Source organism: Pempheris klunzingeri, chromosome 6 (assembly GCF_042242105.1).
Source record: "Pempheris klunzingeri isolate RE-2024b chromosome 6, fPemKlu1.hap1, whole genome shotgun sequence".
Taxonomy (NCBI): domain Eukaryota; kingdom Metazoa; phylum Chordata; class Actinopteri; order Acropomatiformes; family Pempheridae; genus Pempheris; species Pempheris klunzingeri.
Window position 1 is genome coordinate 19,900,027 of NC_092017.1, and position 26,930 is coordinate 19,926,956.

A 26,930-nucleotide genomic window follows, 5' to 3' on the forward strand; every position below is an offset into this window, starting at 1 on the left:
ATTCTCACTCTTGATCGTCAGTCCTCTGACTGTGTGTGCAGCTAAAACTTTGCACCATATACTGGGAGGGGTGAGGGGACTAAGTTGTGTCACATATGTGTCACCAAAGCATTTGTCCATGAGGGTTACCCGTGACACAATAAGTTCAAGTAGAAAGATGACAAGTAGAGATTGTTGCTGCCGCATAAAACTGGTTGTAATTCATCTTTAGAAAACACAAGAAGATTGAGAATAATGTGAATTTACTTCAGAAAGAGATTTTATTCAGTCTATTACCTGCAAGTCGCAGATTCTGACCCTCAACTTTCTTACACCTGACTGTGTGTAATTTGGGCAATAAAGGAGAGGAGGTTTACTCGTCTCTCTGATCCCAATACTGCAAATTAATTTTAGTTGTGTAAATTAATTCTACATGCTTGTGACTTGTCTGATGAAATAATCCTACCATAAGGTAAAAATATCACAAGAGGTCCCCACAGGCCCACTACTGCTGGCACACACACGAGATGACTGTGATATTACAATGATATTTTAGGAAATTAAATAGAAAAATCATTAAATACCATTAAGTACACGGAGGTCACTTTAAACTCTGAGTAGCACAGACTTAGTGTACTGTGAGTCAAGAATGGATGATAGGAATATCATATGGAGATACAAATGCAAGGTCACTGTAAATTACATAATGAGCAGCAGCGAACATCTATAAATTACATTAGGAATGTTACAGGAATATTTATAAATCATATTAGGTCTAGGATTAGAAGTTATAACAATCTCTCTCCAGTCGCACCTGGATTGAGGGTCACTACAATAATATTACAGCGCAATCACACTTCAGAAGATATTTCTTTTGAATAACAAATTAGTAATTATATTGTTAATTAGCTAACAGCTAAGTTCAGTATATAAGTGCAGTACTGAGTAGCCCTGACACAATACAAACCCCTGAAGTAACACTAAAAATACTATATTTTTTTTTAAACCCTGCAGTTTTTACTTGCAGCAGGGTCATTGGATTAGATGACGATACATTGAAGATGTGACCACCCAGATTAAAGAAATATTACCATAGGAGATAATCTACAAATTATCATTAAAAACATTATAACTCACTAGTGAATGACACAAAATAAATATCATTAATAGTACAGAAAAGTTACTATATAGTATATTATATAAGTGTTTGTCGGTAGAAGAATTCTGAAACTTTGTTTAAAAAGAGAAAAGAATAGACTGCAGTGTGTTGTGCAACTACAACATCTGGATTAAAACCACATCTGTCCTACCGCCTGCGTTTCTGCACGATGTCGATGGGCCGGTTGACAGCACATGGCGACCCACAGATATTCCCATTCCTCACTTTGAAGTAGCGGTCCTGGACCGAGGGGGCCAGATACACACAGTTAGTCGGTAAACTCATGTTTGTGGTTGTCTTTGTCTCCCTTTGGCTTTGTTCTCCACTAATCTTCCTCCTCCTCCTCCTCCAGGGGCTCCTCTACTCCTCGGCTCTTGTGTGCTCTCTCCTCTCTCTTCACACCACACCAGGTTTCCACTGACGCGCAGACAGACGGAGGAAAGTCCTCCTCAGTGTGTTTCAGCATCATGTCTCCAGTCCGAAACAAGCAGAGGGTGAAGAAAAGGAAGGGGGATCAAAGCTGTGTGGCTTTTAAGGAGTCATTTCCTCAACGACAGTCCAGTTTCATGCGGTTTGGAGAGCTGAGCGCGGAGAGCTAAAGCTGTTGGTTTCAAATCCACATTGAGGAGTTCAGGGCTGAGCTCTCTCTCTTCTCTGGAGATACACTCCTCCCTCCCTCCCTCCCTCCCTCTAAGGCTCTCTCTGTCTGTCTCCTCCAGCACATGGAGGCTTTAAAAAAGACATGAACTATGTGCATGTGTATGCTCAGTATGTGTGTGTGTGTGTGTGTGTGTGTGTGTGTGTGTGTGTGTGTGTGTGTGTGTGTGTGTGTGTGTGAGAGATAGATAGAGGGGGATCTGTGGCTGTAGTAGTTGCATCACGTGTGTGTGTGTGTGTGTGTGTGTGTGTGGTAATGTATATGCGCCATATGTGGCAAATGTGTGCAGTGTGTGTTTGAGAGGCCAGCACTCTGAACAGGGAAGCTCTCTGAGGCAGCGTTCATCCTGTGGGTATTTTAACTGTTTACAGGCTCACCAAACACACCAACACACACATGTGCACACTGAACTCAGGAAACTCTTGTAATGCCAGTGCAAATGTTAAAGTTAGATTCTTAATTATCTTTTTTTTAAAAATCCACACCAACAAAACCAAATCCTGGACCAAATTTTAACGTTCTCATACTCCAGCAGAGGAGCACCTGTCAGTCTCACTACAGCGAGTGATGGACTTAACTACACCTGATGACTTCACCAACTGACCGGCTCGCTGCTGTCGACATCGCTGGCAAATATTTGCCTTTTGAGACACGGGGCAGACGGCCAAGTTGGACGTGCTGGCAGGCACATGAGAGAAGAGGTGGAGGCTTTAAAATGTCAGATATTGAGGAGACATTGACGAGTTGGCTAAAAACTTAACAGAAGTGGTAACTTCAGACCAATGCTGTCTGAACTCTTTCTCCACTCCAGTTCTGGCTGTCGTGATTTAGGCTCGACAAGAGGTGTACTCTTACCAATTTGTACATAGTTGTACATACCAAACTCACTGATAAAGAGAAATTGTTGAAGGTTTTGGTTAAATTTCATCAGTACATCATTTAGGATTTTACCCATCAATGCTTGTATAGACGTGATTCAATTTGATTGTGATATTGCAACTGTAATCTGCCACTGCAACTGATTTTTATACATATCAGATGATAACTGTGGGCTCATTTTATTTAATTTCCACACTAAGTGAGGTTGTGTTCTATACTACACAGATGGCTCAGTTGCTCAGAAATATGAAAACAATTCATAGCCATCAGGCGAAGATTCCCATGCATCTGTGGTGACCAAAGAAGCTCACTGTCTAGCTCAAATGGAATTAGGGGCCAGCATGCTCCATCAGCACTGCTAGTCAGATGGTTGAATAGCATTCACGCCCACTTCATACCGTGATTCACTGTGCAAAAGTGAGAAAGGCATGATAACAAAGCAAATCCACAACACGCATTGATAATAGGTGGGCAAACCCCTGTTCCCTTCTAACGTCTAGCAAGAGTAAAGAGCTAAGCCCTTCTACAACCATGACAGAGCCAGCATGGTTTTCCAGTAGCCTGGCATGGCAGCTTTCCCATGGAGGCTCAGCAGTACCCCAATAGTTGGAACAAACCCTCCAGACCAAGATCTCTTTCTTCACCTACCACCTGTATGAATATGTACCTCATATTTATGTCCTTTCACGTGGTGGATGCACACAGTGGTTTCCCAACTCTCTATAAAGTGGCTTTCCTCACTGCATGGGACCACTTGGAGATGCTAGGTAGTGCATGCAAAGTGGTGGCTTATGCAAGTCTCACCTTGCTTCTTGTAAACTTTCCTGGATCCATTTTTAGTACAAAAAAGTGCTGACTGTGACTTCAGAATCATGCAAAGGAATAATAGCTACATTTATATTTGAACCATTGGTTGAACAATCTACACAGGTCAGAGGTAGAGCAGGTCGTCCACCAATAAGATCTGTAGTTTGATCCCCTCCTTCAGTCCGCATGGCAAAGTGTCCTTGTGAAAAACACTGAACCCCTCCCAAAGCTGTGCTTTTGTGTATGAATGATTTGTTTCCATCTGATGGCTGACTGGCAACATGCCATCAGTGTATGAACGGTGGGTGAATGTGAATGTGGTGTTAAAGGGGTTTGAGTTGTCAAAAAGACTAGAAAGGTATAGGTTAATTTACCTTTCACAGGACTGAACACAGACAGACAGACAAAGCCTGGACTTAAAGTAGTTCATTCTCATCTAAAAACACACTTATGTGCTGTCACTCCTCCCTACTCCTGCTTTCTTCCACAATATTTTCTTTGTGTTCATATTTAATGCCAAGAACCACAGCAGGAACAAGTATTACTAAGTTTTTGATGCAGTGATTTCCAATATCACATTGAGATGTTTACCATGTTTTGATTTTTGTCTGAGTTAAACTAAACTAAAACTCCACACCACTCCCACTACTGCTCTCCTCCCTCCTTGTGCAACGTGCTTGTGAAACATGTTGGACCTTGAAACAGATGCAGGGGTGGAGGTTTGCTGAGAATGAGGTGTTTGTGAGGCCGCTGTGTAACCAAATCCACCAGCCAAATGACTTCTACAGTCCAGCTGGCTGCTGGCTCCTATGACAACATCACCTCTAGTAATGAGAATAAGCTGCAGCGGGAGAGTTTCATGTATCTATGTGCCGAGTGTGTTTGGGAGTGTGAGAAAGTGCACAAGTAAGTGTTTGTGTGCATCTGTACCAAGTTTATACTGATAAACAGAGTCAAGTTACACTGACCTTTTATGAAAATATCAGATAGCAGTCAGTCTGCTGATGATATGACAGAAGGAAAATCTCATTTTTTATTCATTTATTCAATAGACACGCTTACTGATTTTCAGAAGACCTTATTCTTTTCAGAAGACTTTAGCTTTACACAGCTTCACAGATAGCTTCCGTGTTGATAAATCTATTTTTCTGTTGCAGTTTCTCAGTCTAAGGAGGCAACAGAGGCTTCAGGCTCTGGGCTTCAGGCTCTGGACTTCAAAAGGGATAATAGATCTTCTGTTTGAAAACAGGACGCTCATACAGTAGTAAAGTCTGATGAGTTTATCCATTCCTCTCAAAGACTGACTATGCTTTGTGTCAGGCTTTCTTGCTGTTATTTCCCCTGGCTAATGAACAGCAGGTCCACTTAAGAGCCACACTCATCTGCAAAATACCACCAATAAAACTCAACAGTAAGCACTGCTTGTGACCAAGGTTGCAGGGCGATAGAGAAAATCCCAGCGGGATACAACCTAGACAGATCGGCAGTCAATCATAGAGCTCTATGCAAAACTATAAATGATAGCAAGCAGCGAGCAAATAGTAATTCTTCATTCAAAGACAGTAATGTGTCATGGTACTCTGAACAGGTATGCTGGTTGTGGCTGCATATTTACTGACAGCAGAGCAGAGACAGACTTGCACCACCTTGTGGAGAAACCTTTCCAATGACAGTGTGTGACAGAGCAGTGACTTCCAACCATGCAGTCTGCGGGTTTTAGTTGATTGTTACTGTGGCTGATCTCAATGGTTATCATCCATTCATTTAGACCGGAGGAGCTCATCAGAAAGCTCCTGCAGAGTTTGGTCAGAATGAAAATCCACATTCATGCCACAGATCGTTCGACACCATGGCCGCAGCGTCTGTGAGGTCACCACTGACATCACAGTGTGAACAGAAACAATCACACCGAATCAGACTTTTCCTATTTCTGCTGCTTGTACATGCAGTGCTCAGTCTGATCCATTGTGAAAACTTTATTTTATCTTATTTTATTTTTCCAATGCAACATTTCATTGATTAAGGCTCACTGTGCTAAGAGTCTTTACGAGCCAGCATAAGTGACCATAAGTGGACATAATTCATCTATAGTTGCTCATGTTTACATCCTCTTGCAGGACTAAAGTCATGCTGCTTCTCCTGCGCCTCCCACAAAACACACAACCTGCAGTTGACCAGAATGTGTTATTTCAGAGGGTAGTGTCTCATTTTGCTGTTTTTTCGCTTTAATCTTTATTTGTCCGAGGTTAGTTTGACTATGCATGCTTCAGAATTTTTCAGCAACACCCAAATTCACATCCACTGAGTTCACACCAACTTTTTTTTTTATCTAGAACAGATAAATACGATGTTGATATTTACCCAGTGAGTTAAGTCAGAGTGATGCTGATTCAGCTTGTCGACAGTGGAGTGACTATCCAGCAGAGGTCGCTCTGTGCCTTCAAACTACAGTGTGTTGAACAAAGGCACAAAACAAATACACACAAACTTAAAGCAAAACCACTGAAACAAGGCCAGGCAAGAGGTCAAGGCACAAATACCACAGTTTACAAAACAAACTGCAACTGCAAGTTTTTTACTTCCAACACTGACAAAAGGGGTATTAGAAAAAGTCAGACGGGGATAGTTGAAAACTGAATTATAAAATTTAACCAAAAAATGAACCCATGGCTAAATCTCTCTCAACTGATTTTCCACGGCTGGTAAAACACATCTATTTTGATAATATGACCCTAAAGTACCAGCAGCGATTCTCTGGTGGAACAATCGATATGGATTTTGGGAGCAGTGGCTGTTGTTAGTGTAGGGCGTGTGTGTGTGTGTGTGTGTGTGTGTGTGTGTGTGTGTGCGTGTGTACATGACAAACGAGAAACACATGTCACATTCACGTGTTGTGTGCAGCCAGGCTGGCTGGGCTGGGGAACTATTCCAGGCTCAGGGGTTTTATTTTGGGGGTCTGTTATGTTATTGTCAACCTCCCCATCGCTCCTCCTCTGCTTGGACTCAGCTGTGGCTGCACTGGGTCAGAAACACGTCTCTTACTGTGAATACACTGAATGATAAACTGGAAACAATATGGGACTGTTAAGGTGATCGGAGGGCCCTAAGCCAGTTTCACACAGCTTTAATCTGTAAGTGATCTGGATATTTTACATGTTCCTGTCACCTGTTAACAGGAGAATGAGCAACCCAGAGAAGTCTCTCTGACAACGTGCCAAATTTACTGTAGTGACATTTTCAAATCTCCATCCTTCACCTTGAGTCAATTAAGAAATCCAACACCAACAGATCATCCTTCTCTTCACGATTGTCAGAAAAGCAAAGTTGCCAGATCAGATTGTTAAACATCACACAATCTTATAAATACAACCTGGAAACCCAGAAGCTGCTCACATGGTGTGAGCCGTGGTCAGGTGGTTATTGTTGCAAGTCACAAGAGTCCAGAGAGTGTACTTGAAAGAATAGAGTCTGCTTGTAGCTGTGAAGTAAACCTTTCCTCTTTGACAGCAAAAACAAAGATACTACTTGTTACATGGTAATCCACCAGCACCTACAGCACTGAGCACAAGTGTTTAACATTTTAACTGCATCGTTTTTTGTCTGAGTTTGAATGAGAGCAGCAAAAGTACCAGATATGTATATAGAATGTAAATTATATATGTACATATATATAGATATTACTTTCTATACAATCCTGAGTGATTAAAGCAAACCAAATGAGCTCTATTGTTCAAAGGTGAACTAGGTGACCTTTTAAATTCCTACTTACAGTGTTTTGTCTTTGTCAGGCAGAATATTCTACTGTACAACTGCAAGTGGCAGGAATTATTTTTTATTCTTTATGTCACATTTCTTCAGTTTATATTTCAATTCACAAAAGCTACAACCACATGAGCTACTAGCAACACATACAGTAAAGTCTACTTCTGTACAAAGGACAGGTTTGTCAATTAAGCTTCTCTTTGTTTCCCTCATCTTTAACTGTACGGTTTTGGCAGCGAGAGATGGCAGAGAAGGTGTGGCATATGTTTGTGGTCATGCTGGGATATAGTATGGGAGGCTGAGTCAACCACTGACCCAGCAGCAGAGTAGAGAGCTGGGCAGCGCCCACCGATCCCCACCAATCCCAGCCCAGTTTAATTCCTACCAGGACTGAGGACAGGAACAGGCATGAACACACAAGAGACTACACACTCAAAACACAACACACTAGGACACATATAAACACATTCAGATATACACACAATGGAAACACGTATGTGCTTATGTACACACATGCACATACACAAAAAAAGTAGTGTGTGTTTGAGTGTAACGTGACTCTGTCCCTCATTGTAGATGAGCAACAACAGGCGGGGCTATGTATCCACCAACACACTGACAACACTCATACACATACACACAGTGTCAGAGAAAAATGCATTATTCACAAATTGAGGCACATGCACTTATAAAAATGTAAACTGTGCTGGACGTCTGGACATCTGCCTTTAAACCGCTTGAACACAAACATCTCCAGATGGTTCAGCACTCGCTTAAGTGCTCCGTGTTCAGTCTGCAGCATTTGTTTCAAGGTCATCGAGCTGAAAAATGTCTCTGGGAGACTGTTAGCGAAAACAGGAAGTCTGTTGAATGAAACTTGCCACAAACAAAACTTGCTTCCTCTCAGAAGAAGTTGGGTGAAATGCCAGCAAAGAGAAACACAGTGCAGCTGAAGAGCCATCAAGTCACACATTGGCCTCGACGCTCAGGGTGCTGAGCATTACACATCTCTATGAACCCGTCCAACCCTTTCTACAGTTCACAGAGATGCACCGACATAATCTATAAAAGAAGTGTTGTGAAAGTTCCTGTGTGGATCATTTCCCCACCAGCTCTACTGCTAGCCTGCTCTTTCATCATTCCAGTTCATTAACACATTGATAAACAGAATTCTTTATTACCTCTGATGTAATGAACACATGCTAGAGACAGAACAAACAATAATCACAACTGAGAAACTAAGATTTTTCTGAAAGCTCCATTATGTCCAACTTGGCCTTTAATAATAAAACGAAAGTGCCTGGAAACCAAACAAACATGAATGGTTTCTATCCCCTCAATGAAGGTAATTAGACGAAAATTTAAAGCATCATCGATGTGCTGTATTTTTAAACCTCAGCAGACCAACTCTGCAATCATACAACTGCTGTCGACGCGCCTGATGACGTGAATGTTTGCGAGTTATAAACATGTGAACATTTCCTATCTCTATCATCCATCCCATATGACGTGAACATGGCAACAGTGGCTTCCACTGACGGCTGAGCCGATGGAGAGCATGAAAACAATAAAGCTACTCAGATCAAGACAACAAACATTTCTGAGTGAGTCTCACAACCTTCATTGCAGAGGCAACTTGTCCTGCTGCTCCACTATATTCTGGTTCATTTTCTGGGAATCACTTTATGTGCCTCAGTGGATTTCTTTGTAAACTCCAGAGCACCTTTAGGCTAAAGCACAGGCCCTTTGAACCACACACTAAACTACACTGTATCTATATTTTTAAACATAACATTATTAGGGAATTATAGTCTGTGCACACATTGCAGCTGGGGTGTTTATTATCCATCTTTCTCATTTTCTTACTCCTGTCATGGTCACAGTGAGAATTTACAGTGTCTTTCCATGCCATTTCTCTTTTCTCTTTTATCTCATAAAATTAACATCTGAAAAGAAATGACAGGTCCATGGATCATCTAATGTACACTGTGATACCTTTCAAAATAACTTTGTCTATTGCTGACCGTGAAACTATCACTCCAGGTGTGTGAGCCACAGGTGTAGCTGTACTCTGCAGCTTGTATGAATATGAATGTGAGCGCCAAAAAGATGCAGGATGCAAAGTGTAGGAACATACCCCAAGCACGAGTGTCTCCGACCGTGTCCGAAACCAGTCGGTGCCCCTTTCCTTGCCAATCGGAAGTCTTTGTTCATTTTTCTTTGAGTTCCTGACTCATATGAGACACTCTGGACTGTACAAAAAATAACCTGCACATCTGAACCAAGACTCCTGAAGAGATCCTTGAACTTTATGACTCAGTCTGTAATTTCTCTCCCATGAACCACTGGGTGGTTCAGGATCGACTCCATGAGGTTTTGTACAGCGATTAACCAAAACACAAGGAGATTCCAGGTGAGAGACAAAAAACAACACTAATACAGTCAAATGGAGGACAGATCTGATCAATCCTCAGTGCCTCAGGATGCAGGAAAAACCATTGAGGAATGCTGCGGAGTTCTTTCACTGAGGTCCCAGGCAAGCCTCAACAAGGCTAATTGGAGTGTGATATTCAATTAGTCTCTGCAGAAGGAAGACGGCTGTTGTAACTGAGGACTCAGCTGTACTGAAGGATTTTCCACAGTTGTCTCTCCTCCCTCACTGGTCTGTTTTTGTTGTAAATACCCACACTAATCCTCGACATGACCACATTCCTGTAAGTCACACAGAGCTCCAAACTGTCCAGGGTAAAGCAGAAGATCTGGAGAGAAGGCTAAAAACGTTTGAAGTAGCTTTGTTACTCAACGTCTCAGTCACACACTCCTTTTGCAGAAAAGGGGAAGGGTTGACTTGTTGCTGAGAGCGATGACACTGCAGGGTAGCGTCAGCATGGGTTGACCTCTTCCTCCAGCCATGTGAGAGCTTGCGGAGTCCCTTGAGGTCGGTGAGGACCGCCCACCAAGTCTTGTAAAGGAGCTGTCAAGGAGTCGGTTCTGCACAGGATATCCAATGTCAAGGGGAACATGCAGGAGTTTAACTTAAAAGTTTTGGTATCAAGTTACAGAGTGATCGTCTTTTCAGCAACATTTTCAGATATTCCAAAGGCAAAGCAGCGAGTGCTGAGCTTTCTTGTGCTTTGAGAGACTGAATATACTCCTACATTTAGACAGTTACAGAGGTTGGTGTGTCCCAACTTGCCAATAAGAGATCTGACTCCACTGTGTGGCTGGCGGGTGTTTTTGTGTCTGGCAGAGCTGGCTTGGCTCAGCCTTCATTGACACGTGAGATCAATGGGCCGCCTGACCCGACACCCTCCTTCTGCTGCCCCGCAGCTACATAATTACAGGGGGGATATTGTTAGAGTTGGTGCTGGGCAGGGTGGTAACGGGAGTATGGAGGGGAGATGAAGGGCGTTAAGGATGCACAGAAAAAGATGACAAGCACAATCTTACTCAAAAAGTATACATGCAGACTGATAATTATCAGTTTTTTTGATAGTTTTAGTTTGACATAATCTTATAAATTAGGGCTGCAACTCAACTATTTTTACTCATCAGATTATTCTTTTCAATTGCTCAAATAATAATTAAAAAATTGCCCATCACAACTTCCTAGTGTGACACCTTTAAAGGTCCCATATTATACAAAATGCACTTTTTAATGTTTTACCAACATAAATGTGTCCCTAGTGTGCCTGTAGATGCCATACTTGCACTAAATGTGCGTGAAAACGCTCCGTTTAGATTTGGCTCCCTTTCTGATTTCATGAGGGGATCTGTTGATCATGTGATCTCCTCCAACTCTTCAGCAGGCTGACTGTCCCCGCTCACTGAAAACCTCCTGAATCCACCTCACTGTCTGCCACTGTCTTTTCCTCACTAACACCAAAAACAGAAATCAGGAAGGAAACCTAATTATAACTTTGAGAGCCTGCCACAGTGAGGAAGATGGTACAAGAGGAGTGTGAAGACAAATTTCACAACTTCTCTTCGCTCATTAACTTTTCACACATTATATGATAATAAGCACAAGGTAAAGCATGGGTTGGTGCTTTAGCCGATACGCTACTGCCTCAGCAGTGAGATTACACCCTAACTATGCACACACTCGCATCCTCCATCTGAAACCAACAATTGTGTTTTAACGTACAGGAGGCAGAAGTGAGATCTCACCAATACAGACCTGCTTAATGATGTGTGTGAAATGTTTTCTGCCTTTCATGTCTTCAATGTTAGCATCTTTTTTGCCATCCCACTGTTTTCAGCAGAGAGGATTGGACATTGACAGCAGTGAGGGTATCGCTTGTGTTTCTAGCTGCGAACAAATAAAGCTGTGAACATTTCAGTTTCAGATAGGGGGACGCTTGTCGCCCGGCAATAGTCAAGGCCACCATGGCCACTTCCCTAAATTCTATGTGAAGACGGCAAAGTAAAAAGAGGATGCTGTAGATGTACACAATTATCTGAAAATGTAGTAGAAGTTGTTTGTGTGGTTGTTGCATTTATGTGACATTCCTCATAATAATAATAATAATAATAATGATACGAGTAACAGTAGGATAAATAAACTTGACTTAAGAGTTTGATATAGCAGCCTATAGAAGCCTAATGAATGGTCCCAGCACAGTCTCCTACCCTTGTTCTACCAAAGCTTTACAGATAAATGAACCCCTTTTATGTTTGTATTACTCTATTTCTATAGTTTTTTCTTACATTTTATTAATCAAACCATCTAAACTGAAACACCAGCTCAACTGTTTCACTGTATCCATTGTTTTAACTTGTTTTATTTGACTTTTGTAATACTTAAGGTATTTATAAACAGGATTAAACAACACTTAAGTATATTAAAAGATGCAAGACCCTGATTTCATAGTGGAATAGGGGTCTACAACACATATAACCCATATAATATTCCTGGATCTAGTCTCACTACCCTTGTTTCCTGTCACCTCACTACTGTTTATCAAATACAGGGTAAATTACCAAGAAAGAGTTTGTCTGATAGTGCAACCATTTGATTATGCAGGGAAATTAACCACCAATTTCATCCAAAGTACTCTATAATAATATTAATAATAGTAAGCAGGGGTTAAAGAGGACCACAGTGATCTGGATTTGTTCCGTTCTGGCAAATTAATGTGACAGTGGTCCCAGGCAGTCTGGGGCTGTGCCTGGTTGTGCGCGTGCTAGCTGATCATATTAGTAATGTTTCACACCAATAGCCACAGTCAGCATATTTGTTTTCACTGATTTATGTAAGAAGTTGTCATACATGTCATACGCAGAGTTTAGGCTTTTACCAACAGTCTCAACAGATTTGATGGAGCCCCGGACTCTGCTGCCTTATTCCAAAAGATCTGACAGGATAAACTTGTAATCTGTGTTACAGTTTATCCGGCTGATGTGTAGAAAAGTACATTTATCATTAAATCCTGGCTGACACTTTCTCCTACATTAAAAATGCCACTTTAACCCCTGTTAATAATAATAATGATAATAATGAAGCAGATGAAGGAATTGACTTCAAGTAAAACCTACACACAACATCAAAACATCACTGTAATCACCACAGGTAAGCACAGATGGCTCCATCAGCAGAATATCTGCAAATCGAAACGTATTAAAACAGCAAGCTGGAGCAAGACACAGGTAATCATAAAGTGAAGGTAAACATGGGATCTTGTCTTTGGTTTGATTTGGGCTGGATTGACAGTTGTGTGAGAGCATTTCTGGGAGGTGAGGCGATGGTGGACTGTGTCCAAAGCAGCTGACTGAATAGATGGAGAAGTTCAAACGTTACACAGTCAGACTGGAGAAGACACCACCAAAATGTAAGGATGGATGACATTATAACACACATCATGTTCCATCTTCCACACAGTTACAGAATGTGTATGCATACTTATTTAGAGTCTAATTATTACTTACTGTTAATTCTGGTCATTTAAATTAGCCTCTTAGCACTGTTGCCACACAACAAGAAGGTTCCAGGTTTGAACCAGGGGTCTTTCTGTGTGCAGTGTGCATGTTCTCCCTGTGTTTGCGTGGGTTTTTTCATGCAGGTTAATTGGTGACTCTAAATTGCCTGTAGGTGTGAGTGTGAGCGTGAATGGTCGTCTGTCTCTGTGTGTCGGCTCTGTGATCGACTGGCGACCAGTCCAGGGTGTACCTTGCCTCTCGCCCAATGTCAGCTGGGATAGGCTCCAGTGTAGCCGTCACCCTGAAGGATAAGCGGTATCCTGCTTTTTTTAGCCATGATGACTTATCCTAAAATTGTATCAGCAATATAATGAATTATATTTATTATAGTGCACTAATATATGATAGGTAATCTACTTAAGGGACTGAACTCCTAACCATGGCGATGTTATTTAACCTTTGCTCTGTTTAGTGAACTATACAAGGCCATTACAGCCTCTCCAGTTATAAAATAATTGCTTGATTTTACTCTTTGACACACTTGGTGAAATTTGGTTAACTTCTCTGAAAACTAACTGTGAGTTAGATTGGCAAGGGGGCCTTTCTCATCAGATTTTAATGAGAAATGTCTTGGTTGAAAGGGCGTGGGCATTAACCGGACTAATGAAGAGTAATGAGTGGAAGCAAAGGAGTGTAAGGTGTCAGTGGTATACTGTATGCATGCAACCAAAAATAATTATAATACTAATGTCACACTACATCATATTACCTTAACAGTATTCCTCTGGGTTTTTTTTAAACGGTCATCAAAAGTTATTTTGTTTTCTTTGTTCCTTCAGCTTTAATCTTGTGTGTATGATTGTGATGAAACTAAGGAGAGTTCAAATTAAAACCACAGGAAAAACACCAACATTGCTGTTGCAAAGAGCTTGCTACCACATTAAAGAGATCTTTTCAGCCTCATGATGACAGCATGTTAATGATATCAAATGACTTAGGACAACATTGTTGAGAAAGCTTTGAGAAACTTTCACATTATGAAGTCCTCTTCAGGTGAAGCAGCTGTCTATAAGAGCAGCAGTTACTCAGACCCATAATGCAACATTGATAGTGCTTTTATGAAAAAGACAAAATCATTGTTCATGTTCATGAGGTAAGTTTCTAGAAGTAAGTGAATTTAACTGTTGTTTACGATGCCCTCTCTACACTTGCAGACTCTGGTGTTCATGACCCTAAAATTAATTTCAGTCTTACAGACAAGACTGAAACATGAGAGCTTTAGACAACAGCAAGATTTTCCTTCCATGCAGCTTTCCCCAAGCTTCCTCAAATGACCCACAGGTCACGGTTGTGTACATGGAAAATCTATTTCCTACGTCACTACCCACCAGCACTCTTCTCGCACTGGCATTTTTAGTTTCCGTTTTAAAAAATTACTTCATAAATGACTCTGGTACCTACACTTAAAAAATGTCCTGAAATGACTAATAATCTCCACACATCATCATATTTTAGAAACATGAATGTTATTTGAAACATGTATGTCTAATTTAGGTTGCATATAACATTTAATCAGCTTGATCTGTTCTGACGTAAAACAAACACATGCAGCCTATTTTCAGCCATGAGAAATGAGTGACTAAATGAAGGTACGGCATTAAGTGTTTACTGTGGAGAGGCGGCTCTAATCCCTCTGAACTTGGCTTTGTCTCCGCTAAATAGAAACCTCAGGTCAGAGACAAGCAGTCCATCTGCGGTGGGACCCTTTCTCCGTACTATCTGACCTGTGCCAGGCCTGCTGAGCACAGCGCTGAACACCTTAGGCACAAAGCAAGACGCTCTCTTTCATTGCAAGAACAACGGGGTCCATTGAGATGACACCGGTCCCGACGTCAACAAAATCATGGTTTTCCACAGTTACCTTCTAATCAGACAATGGGGCTTTTTCTTGCCACAGCAAACCCATGACACACAATTTGATGACGTGAAAAAGTTTTCCTAATACTGAGACATGCCCCATGAATCAGCCCCTGAATCAAACGCATGTAAGTGAGTCTATTTAAGTTCAGAAGGGTCACACTGTCAAAAAGACTAACCATCAAAGTTAATCTATCGTATACATCTACATCTACAACCTCTCTAGAGAGTCCTGTAATTTCTGACCACGAAAGGCTTCTTATTATTAACACTACCTGGGTGTGTGCGACAAGGTGAAGCGCCGCTGCAGGGCGATGCTACGGTTCATGAGGAGCTTGCGGAACAGTAGAGGAGAGTGGCGGGGGGAGCTTCGAGGCGAGTCACAGGGAGACATCCTTGGGGATCCAAAGGGCGAGCCAGACGTTGACTGTGGTTTCAGCTGGATGGGCTGAGGGCTGCTGAGTGGGAAGGAACCAGCCTCCCCCGAGCTTTCCCTGAAGGCCTCGCTCATGCTGCCGTGTGATCAGTTACGCTGATCTCTTGTGCAGCCCTCGAAGTCCTGACAGGTAGTCCTGCTTGTCCATCTCAAAGCAGCATTCTTCAAAGGGAATCACAAAAACCTCCCTCAAATCTCCCTCGCAGTGATGTACTTCATCCTCAGAGACACTTTAAACTCTTCAGATCCACTGTTACTTCACAGCTTGTTACCTTTCTCAACAGAGCTATCTGCAGGCACTGTTGATGGACATGGACACGAGTGCAGGACTGAGCCCACCCCTCACCAGTAAGCTCTGTTTACATAGCACTGAGCCCTGCCTAAATATGGCCAGGCCTGAATTATAGCGTTGTTAGCTCGTACCACGGGTGAACTAGCAGTGTCCACGACTCCCTTCATGCACGAGTAAACCGGTAGATCCTAAGTGCACCAATTTGCATCCGTTTCCTTCCTCAGCCCATCAGTGCGAAAACATTAACCAGTGATTACTGCTCTGTCTCTGTAGACACATGCCAGAGCTGTGCTGCATTGAAAGGCAGCAGCCTGGATAGATTTTCATGATGCTGGTCAGCGGGGGGCCCTCTCAGTCTAAAAACAGAGCCCGCTTGAGATAAAAGATAAAGGAACCCTGGAAATGTCGCTTAAACTTTTAGTTGTATCTCAAGTGAATAGTGCTTTCCCAATGGGGCTGAGGGGTGATGGAAAAACAGAGATGGAGCAGAGTTTCATCTTTGACCCGCAGACAGTCAGTGACCCAAACCTCCTCTACCCAAAACACAACCTTGTGAATTCAGCCAAAATACACAAAGCAAAGTCTTAAATCTGCTTGTATCTAAACATTTCTCTTGATGAGCACCATGCTGGAAATACATGTTGCTCCATACTGTACATCAGGGTTCAGTTCAGCGAGTCACGACTCAGTCAGCTCACCTTATATGTAACTTGCAGTGCACATTAAACAGCCGGGTTCACAACATGTTCAATCTTCAAAATCTTCAAAAGAATTTTCAGGGAGGTCGTAAAGGTTGTCGATGGTAGGCTGTGTGTCAGGGTTCAGCTGCATATGGGTGACGGGAGTATTTGTCTTGATGCTTATCACTGACAGCAGACATAAGCAAATATGACCCTTACACTGGAATATTTTGATTGTAACTGTGATCTGAGAACGCATGCTCATGTAAGAGCTGGTTAAAATCAACACATTTCTCTCCCGGTTTTACAACTCCCACATCAGAAAATAGATCAAGATAATGGAACTGTGAATCATACGCTGCATTTCATCCACTATTCACCTGTTTCAACTACAAGATGATACTATGCAAGATCTTCTCTTCTTTCTAACCACTTTTTACACTTCTTGGTTATCAAGATGTTCATTGCGGTACCATCTCTTCACTGTAATTATCATAGATCGCTTGTCAATCAAAAATAGTGACAACAATGCCTTTATGCTCACGTTTTATGTTGATGAAGTCTGAGTTTCTGTGGGTGGTGCTCACTCCTTTGTTTGTTCAATCATAGCAACATGAGAGCTGCACACACCAAGTGTTCAGAGCAGCAAATGCTAAAGCTCTTGTTGACTACCTATATGTTAACTCACTGTTATCAATAGCAATGTGCCATGGCAGGCTGAGTAATGATAGTGATTAATACTTAGAACCAAATACTATGCCTGCCTTTTAGTCATGTCTGTTAAGTATCTGAGGAGCCTTATCCTTTTTATGGCAAGTCAGAAAATGAGTCCAGCATTTATTATTCACTTTGTCATTGTGCCTCCTTGTCACTCAGCACCCATTTTAACAAAGTATTAAAGTTATGAGATAGAAGGGCTCTTGAGCCTGAGGAGCAGACTGCCAAAGTACTGATTTAGCATAAGAAGGGTCAGGAGGGGTCACTGCAATGAGCTCACCAGCAAAAACACAGCTGTTGTATGAAGTCCTGCCAAATGTGACCAGCAGATGGTGCCCACACATAAATACACAGCGAACACAGCCAAGTATACTAACATGAAATTACCCACATAACATAGACTCAGGATTATGAAATGTCAAATAATCCTGTGGGATTTTGCCTTGGAGAAGTTAAACTTACTCAGTGTTTTCTGGCACTTGGGGAGACATTTATCAAAGGCACCTCAGAGCATCTTAACTCAATGTCCAGCATAGGAAGCCCCAGTGCAATTTGAACCTCTAACCCTGAAACAGACCACATCATCTGCTAACACAGTCTATCATGCCTGTGACTGAATGAGGGGTTGGCTGAGTGGGAGACAATAATTAAAAACTGTAGACAGCGTGGGCCCAGTCAATCAAACGGTTGCCATTATGAGTCAACGGGGAGAAAAGACGAGGAGCTGAATCCCATGTTTCTTTCTTAAAGTGACTAATGCCGGGATATGTGGAAGTCTTCATTCGACTGAGTCACATACCCACCCTCCTCCCACCATCAACAACAGCTCAGACACACACAAGCACACAACCAAGGCTGGGTGAACTGACACACACACTAATTCATTTAAAAACACTTAAATACTTGCATTGGATACTTGAAAGCCTTCGAAGCTAACAGTGCGCACACTGATTTATCCATTAAGCTCCAGTTTATGTAGGAGTAACTGCATCATACTACAACTCACATACTCAACCAAGAACTTTTAATATAAAGAGATGGAAATCTAATTACATAAATACAATTCATTTTAAAATTTATTCATTTCATCAACACACTTGTCTCTTACTGAGACAGCAATAGCTCCTATTGAAGCTTCTCTCTCAGGACTTTAATAAAAAGGAGATTTCCCTCTAAACTATGTGCATTTTCAGCAGTTAAACTTTCATTATGAATGATCCTTCAGGTGCTCTGTGGTGGTGCGGTGAAGGAGATGACTGAGACCCACGCTTTCACAGTAGGTGCCAGGAGATATTTCGATGTAAAAGGATCTTAAAGTAGGCAATGGTTCAACATAGACACAGCCAAAAGACAAAACTTTATCTGACGCAGACATGACATAACAAAAAAAGATGGAGGACCAGACTTGCAGTATGTAAAATCAAATTTTTCTTTGAGCTGTTCAGTGAGATGCAGATCATTTTGAATGTGGGAAGCTTATGGGAGTGGTCTGCAGTGAGGGTGTGGTTATCAAGACGACTGTTGCTTCTGTCTATAAGGTCAGTGTGATACAGGCATCAACATGGCAGACAGCAACTGATGCAGCGTTGCGTCAGCTGGTGTTCGTTATCGTTTCAGCCGCTTTAGGCGAATCACCAGGGAGATTTTCCAAAGAAAAGGGCAATGTTGTTATGGCAGCGCCACCATGGTTTTTACACGTCTTTACTATGTTCAGGGTTTAAATTTAAACAGAAATTAAACTATTTATACATTAACCATGCTTACTGCCTTTCAAAGTGCATAGAAGTGCAAACATAGATCATGAATTTTTACTGTAAGATTATAGAGACTATCACATCTTTAAAGCAGCTCTTGCATAAAATACATATCATAACATACAGTATCACCATTGAGCTGAACGATTTGCATTGATTCTGTGCTCAACAGAGGAGACGTGCAGCTCCGACTAAATACAGTACTTTGTGAGTAGGCAGTCTTATGACTGATGATAGTTCATCAAGGTGACTGACAAGTGTTGGAGTGGGAACCTGACAAATTGAAAGGGAAGGAGGGCCCAACAACCAATACTTTCACTCCATCAAGGAGAAAAAATTGCATATTGTAACTTGTGCAGAAGAACAACTTTATTTCAGCTTCCTGCAGTCGCTGAGACAAAGTGATTTTTCAGCCACACCATCAAATCCAGCCTTTTCACTGTGAGGATTTATTTCCAGGATGACTTATTAATGTTTCCTCCTGGGCAGAATTTCATTACTGGTGGCATTTAAAAAATCTCAACATCTGAACTTTCATTAGTGAGCGTGTTTCTGAAAGGCAAGGACACATGCAAACATTTTGAGAGCCTGTGGCTCAATTTAAGAGAAGGGCACCCCTAAAAGTTGGAACACTACATCCATTTGAACACACACATACACTTTTTCCACATTTTGTTATGTTACAGCTTTATTCCAAAATGGATTAAATTCTTTTTTTTCCTCATCAATCTATACACAATACCCCATAATGACAAAGTGAAAACATTTTTTTAGAAAGTTTTGCAAATGTATTAAAAATAAAAAACTGAAATATCACATGTACATAAGTATTCACACCCTTTGCTATGACACTCAAAACTGAGCTCAGGTGCATCCTGTTTCCACTGATCGTCCTTGAGATGTTTCTACAACTTGACTGGAGTCCACCTGTGGTAAATTCAATTGATTGGACTTGATTTGGAAAGGCACACACCTGTCTATATAAGGTCCCACAGCTGACAGTGCATGTCAGAGCAGAAACCAAGCCATGAAGTCAAAGGAATTGTCTGTAGACCTCCGAGACAGGATTGTATCGAGGCACAGATCTGGGGAAGGGTACAGAAAAATTTCTGCAGCATTGAAGGTCCCAAAGAGCACAGTGGCCTCCATCTTTCGTAAATGGAAGAAGTTCAGAACCACCAGGACTCTTCCTAGAGCTGGCCGCTTGTCCAAACTGAGCAATCGGGGGAGAAGGGCCTTGGTCGGGGAGGTGACCAAGAACCCGATGGTCACTCTGACAGAGCTCCAGCGTTACTCTGAGGAAATGGGAGAACCTTCCAGAAAGACAACCATCTCTGCAGCACCCCACCAATCAGGCCTTTATGGTAGAGTGGCCAGACGGAAGCCTCTCCTCAGTAAAAGGCACATGACAGCCCGCTTGGAGTTTGCCAAAAGGCACCTAAACGACTCTCAGACCATGAGAAACAAGATTCTCTGGTCTGATGAAACCAAGATAGAACTATTTGGCCTGAATGCCAAGCGTCACGTCTGGAGGAAACCAGGCACCGCTAATCACCTGGCAAATACCATCCCTACGGTGAAGCATGGTGGTGGCAGCATCATGCTGTGGGGATGTTTTTCAGCGGCAGGAACTGGGAGACTAGTCAGGATAGAGGGAAAGATGAATGCAGCAAAGTACAGAGACATCCTGGATGAAAACCTGCTCCAGAGCGCTCAGGATCTCAGACTGGGGCGACGGTTCACCTTCCAACAGGACAACGACCCGAAGCACACAGCCAAGATAACGAAGGAGTGGCTTCGGGACAAGTCTGTGAATGTCCTTGAGTGGCCCAGCCAGAGCCCAGACTTGAACCCCATTGAACATCTCTGGAAAGACCTGAAAATAGCTGTGCAGCGACGCTCCCCATCTAACCTGACAGAGCTTGAGAGGATCTGCAGAGAAGAATGGGAAGAATACCCCAAATGCAGGTGTGCCAAGCTTGTAGCATCATACCCAAGAAGACTTGAGGCTGTAATCGCTGCCAAAGGTGCCTCAACAAAGTACTGAATAAAGGGTGTGAATACTTATGTACATGTGATATTTCAGTTTTTTATTTTTAATACATTTGCAAAAATTTCTAAAAAACAAACATGCCTTCCATAACCACATAGAACGGTAATTTCCACTTGCAGTACTAATGTGTGATAAAAACAAACATAAAATTTACAAATTAGATTATAATATGTTATATTAAACTAAATATTACCAATATAACGTCATTATGAGCAGTAAAGCAGTGCCAACACACCGACCGCAGTGGCTCATTGATTTGTTGTAGTTTGGACAACAATGGTGCTCTATAGCACAAAGGAATAATTGCTGTCAGGCTTTGGCTGCACAGAAAATACTTTTCTTTTTCATTTTTTTGTCATTTGTTTGTTCAATACAGAGAAAACATAATTTGTTCCATCTACAGTGTGTAATTATTGCACTGTTTGTGTTCAAAGGATTTAAGATTAATCTGGTGATAAACTGCTATTAAGATACTCTTAAATATGCCTGTTACATGCATACAATGTAGTGAAAATGTAAAAGCGGAAAAAACAGATACGGCGAGGGTGCAGAGGGAAGAGAGACGCACAGAGTGAACGGTGCTAAGCTTGTCCAGATGGATTCATCGAGTCCCGGCCGGTTCCTGAGGAAGAAGAGCCAGAAACATGAAGAGGCTCATTCTGGACAACTTCCTCTAGAAAAGGCTGAGGGCTGGGATCAAAGCCAGCAGCCTATGTTGTAGAGACTCTCACCAGGCTTTCAACACACTCCTGCTGATCAGATGACCACAGATCACATCCTCCCATTTAGATGTGACAGTGTCTACGTTCAAATGTCACATATTTGCTTTAATGGCTGGCTGCAGAGCAACAACTAAGTCTTGGTCTCTAATTGACAGCATGTGTGACACCACACCACCAATCTAACATAAAACATTGAATTATCTCAAAATTATAAATAAAAAAAATCTATCCTTACTGCAGACCTATGTTTTTTAGTCTTTCATATCTTCAATCTGAGCACTATTATTTTTAGATTAATGTTGTTTGTTGAGCATACAGACCGTGCTAAATACATGTAAATCAAGGATTAGTCATTCATTAATGTAGGACACTTGCTGCTTAAGGTTGCTGTTTATTCAAAATGACTCAGTTGTCATGTTTTGCAGTCTGCGTTCAGTGCTGACAGGCAATTATGATGCTAAAGATAATGAAATACCAACAAAAAAACACAACACTGAATATCTATTGTCAGTACAGTAATGATCTAAATGAAAACCTGCTACTGCCTTGCAATATTTCCTAATGAACATTGAATGCACTCTATGATCTATGAGGTAATATAAAAAAACAAGTTGACATAATATTACACTACAATGCTACTACAATAAGTCTCTGGCAGCATTATTACGTGAGTTTTCAAAGCAACATGAGACCGAAATCCAAATAGGACAATCCCGGTGTGTCCAAACTGAAAATGCAAAGAAAAAAAAACTATAACTATAATATATACTCTATGTTAAAGAGAACAGCTCATGACAATATCATGCAAAACACGTAGGAAACGTGGTCCAAGTATGAAACTTGTCAAATAAAGTAAAGTTTTACACGCCTGCACATATAGACCATGCAATCAACAGAAAATGATTCAACAACAATTTTTCTGAGCAATTGATTGTTTAAGTAATATCTCAGGAAAAAAATTCTTTAGTGAAATATTTTTAAATACAGTACAGGGGTTTGCTTTCTATATAACTGTAAATTGAATATATTTCCCAAAAAAAGCATTGGAAAGTTGTGATTTTTCTGCTACTCTTTAATATATTTTATACGAAACAATTATTTGGTTAATCAAAGAAAATAACTCATTTTCACTCACAGAATGTCATAATGAGCTGCTGCCCATATGTCTTATGAAATGCCAACGCTGCTGGCAGCAGCTCAGCGTTGGTCTCAGTCTCAGTGCTGTTCAGGTCGAGCACTTATCTTATATACTCGAACAAGGTTCGACAAATGCAATTAGTTCATGAAAATCATGACTATATTGAACAAAAAAAGTCAAACAAAACAATCCTGATGGGTCATTTTACAAGTCCATCCCTTATATTAGGGTGAACAATGAATCGAATTGAGTGAACAGTGAGTGAAAATTGCAATCTAAAAACTTGCTTCTAGTGGAGCTCTTTGTGAACTTTTGTATTATACTTGCTTTCATTGTTGTAGCTTATGTTCAAGGTTTCTTGATACTTTTGATATGCTTGATGCTTAAATATAATCATTTGAACATTTGAGCTAACTCTGTAACTCATTCTCTTTTTAAATAGTGTATGCTAATGTTTTGTGTGGCTAGACTTGTACTTTTGTATGTGCTATGAGTGGTGTATTCACTGTGAGTTTTTCAGGGTGCACCTATAACCACAGCACAATATAAAAATACAGTGTTTCCACGTGAACATAGTGACCAAATTTATAACTAGTGTGGTAGAAATTACATCAACAAATTAGCTTAGAAAAATTAGCAGTCTGGTGGTTTGTGTGACCAGGATGGCCTGGGATGGAGCCAAATTCCCAGCCTAACTTATAGTCTCAGTTCACTCCTGGGTAAATGTGTCTTGCTCTTCTACAGCTGACCTGTGTATCTGAACTGTTGGGTAAAATAAGGTGACTCTGACGATGAATGGCCAGGCCAGACTGTCAGCTAGAAAAAGACTCAGCCATCACATCTTTCATCACACAGCATCAGATCTAACTGTCTGTCAGGGTCTGCTGCATCTCCTAGGCAACTGGGAGCTCCTCAATGACAAACAGTATGTTGTTATTCAAGCAGGACGTCCACTTAGGCTCTTCCTCCGCTTGGTGACCTCAAATGCAACTGGGGCTGCAGTCACAGAGCTTGTGTAGTTAAACACTGCAGATCTGAAAACGGGTGGAAAAAAAAGTTGTACTGAAACATAAAGGAAGGAGAAAATGTTCAGAATATACTAACACGAGTTAGCATGGGAGGGATTCCAGTCTGTTACACCATATTTAGCATTGCAATACATGTTCTAGAGTGAAGATGAAATAAATGTTTTTTCTGCAAAGCTTTACGACTTATAAATGTGATGTTCTGTCACCTTAGGAAGCGGATCGGTTGGTGTCTTTCCTCTTATCTATCAGTTTCCCAACCGGTCTCATTTTAAACCACAAATTCTCAATGCTGCTCCCCCGTTTTTCATGGCAGTCAAGATATCCATCTGTGAATTACTGACAGGAAATTGACTTCCCGCTACCAGAATCTTAAAAGCCCTCGGGCAGCTTCACAGCTCTACTCAGCTGACGAGCAACAGGCGGCTCCACAAAAACACATCACCTGGTGAGAAAAAAAAAGACAGGCAGGGCTCCAAAAGAACAAGGACGGCCTGCACCGAAAAACGTCGATAATGTTCACAAGGTTTTGATTACCTCAACCCTCAGCTTGGCAGAGAAACAGATTCAGAGGAACAGCAGGTGGATTTTGATCATTTTGGGGCCATTTCTGGCTGATATAGCTAAAAACTTCTGTCATGGTATACGTCATTTTATATCACAGTAACAGTATATATAACAATACAGTATTTGTTCTGTAAATTCACTGAAGAAATGTTTCAAAATAATCTTTCAAAATGGAAGCTATGAGGTCCCAAATAAGAACAATGATTTCAAATGTTACAGGTCTTAAGGTTAATATGTGCAAATAAATACCAGCCTGACATCAGTCAGAGGGATGCCTCTTCCTGTGTTTCTGTGTTTACAGTTTCACTCTCCTCCTCCATGTCTGCCAAAATAACGTTACTTTGCCAAGCAGCTGAATTCGTCAGATCATGTGAGAATCACTTTTACGGTGGAAATATTTAAGGATGGGACATAACTTTCAAATATTCAAATAGGTGTTACATAGATTGATCGGGGGTGGTCTCTGTAGATGTGGGCACAAACAGTCTGATTTTTCGTTGTTTGGGTAACTTTAGTCCCATTTCATCCACCTGCTGCGGCACTTGTTCCAGGTAGAGGGAAGATGTCAATGGCAGTGATTGACTCAAGGTCTGCTTTGATATGAACACTTAATTCTGCCACAAGTAAGCAAAGTTTGAAAAAGCTACGGCTGCTGAATCCGGCAAAGGAGATGTGCGATATTTGAAGAATCTTCACAGTGACTATCAAATAGTATCTTTGCTTCAAAAGCAATAATGCATATAATAATGCATAGCATAATAAAGATAATGATCTTTATTTGTGTAGTACCTTTGTCTGGCACCTATATACCAACATATCACCCCATCCTATTGTAGAGGATGGGGTGATAAAATATATGTTATTTTATATTTATATGTCATATAAATGTTATTTTACAGTATGACTGATTCCACCCATCTCGTTTGTGTTGTCTATCCACCTATCATGTACTGCACTGCCTAAAGTTGTCAGAGAAAATAATAGAGAAACAATGACTGTTCTCTGTAACAATAGCAGATTTTTTGTAGCCCTAGGTTGTTTGCATAATTTAGAGGGTTAAACTGTTTTTAAATGGGGATAAAAATTCCTTGTAAAGGGGTAAAACTCTCAGAAACATATATTTATTGTAGATTTGAGACGTGTTAGCTTTGTTAGCTTTATTTAGAATCTGCATATGTTCATGCTGTGGGGTGGAAGATTTCAACACCGCATAGCGAGGAAAGTAGCAGCAGAATGTGTTACTAAAACTGAGCAGTGTTTACACATGTCCAATCTGCTTCTGTTACTGCTTCATTTACACTACATGTTAGCTAATCACAGGCACTGACAGGTGGTCAACTTTCAAATTAAAGTTTTTCAAAGGATTTCATTGGGGCATATATCTTAAAAAAATGGCAGAATAAAATGTCATAAAAAATACCTCTTTCTCAAAATTACAGTTTATCTGAGCTTCTCCAATCATCCTTCAAAACAGAAGTTAGGATTGGCCTAAATCCAGGGGAACATGGAAAAAACTGCATGTAGAGAAAGTGAATAAGAAAACATGTAACCCAAAACTGTGTCATCTGAGCTGTCTGTATCCAACAACAGGTGCATCAAAACATTTCTGACTTGAGTGAGCTGTGCTGGTATCTTGTATATCAAACTCAGTCATGTGTGAGGTTTCCCCATCTATCAAATTTCAACATTTATTATTTCATTATCTATTTCATTATTTTCAGTGCCAACCCTGTCTTTAGTGAACAGTAATATCTGTAATATTCCCAGCAAATAAAACTGCAGTAAAGGTTAAGCATCCTTTTACAAGACACTGCAGGAGGATGAGCTAATCGCAAACAAAGGGGAAAACTCATGGATGGGTAAACCTTTTGACAGTCCCAAGGGTGGTGGTTCATTGATAATGTTTCACCCAGAAGGTCACACTTTTGTTTCCCATTCTGAATGAAGACCCTGGGTGAGACTGTGAGGCTCACTGTCACTAAAAGGTCAAAACATTAGGGGGTTCTCAGCCTTTTGGGAGGACAATTTTTACTCCATTGGCATTTTTCTCTCCCTTGGAAGTAAAGAAATACCATGACATTTACAGGGTTGTGCCATTTTTCTTCACTTGACAAAACTAGTTTATTAGTGCTAATTGTATTCCATATTCAAACCTTTGCAAAGGCATTGGAAGCGTTGCAGCCAAGGGACTGTTTTTCATCACAGTTCCCAACTGATTAAAGGTTTCTTCTGAGAGAGGTGGAAAGTTTTACTTCTAAGTAAAAAATTACCAAAACTTAATTAACATATATTTAAGTAAACCATACTAGTTAACTAACCAAAGTTGTTTTAAATGCCAAAATATGCTGTTCATGAGGTCCACTTTGTTCAGTTCAGGTAACGCATTGTCATCACAAAATCTGCACACAAACAAAACAGCACACAGTCCAAATGATTTGAATTGTTATTAAATCAATAAACTTCACT

General features: G+C 41.0%; 1 protein-coding gene across 4 annotated transcripts in view; it reads right to left on the reverse strand.

Moving 5' to 3' along the window:
• Positions 1–26,930, reverse strand: part of LOC139203207 (3',5'-cyclic-AMP phosphodiesterase 4C-like) — a 96,155-nt gene that overhangs the window by 36,260 nt on the left and 32,965 nt on the right. The window contains exon 1 of one of the 4 annotated variants that reach the window (XM_070832891.1): positions 9,382–9,466. The exons of 2 other annotated variants lie outside the window; for them this stretch is intronic. In XM_070832891.1, coding sequence (XP_070688992.1) covers positions 9,382–9,458 — 77 coding nt within the window. In that variant the 5' untranslated portion in view covers positions 9,459–9,466. Of the gene's footprint in view, positions 1–1,289; positions 1,526–9,381; positions 9,467–26,930 lie in introns of those variants that run through there. One more of the 4 variants, XM_070832890.1, reaches the window with a different exon arrangement.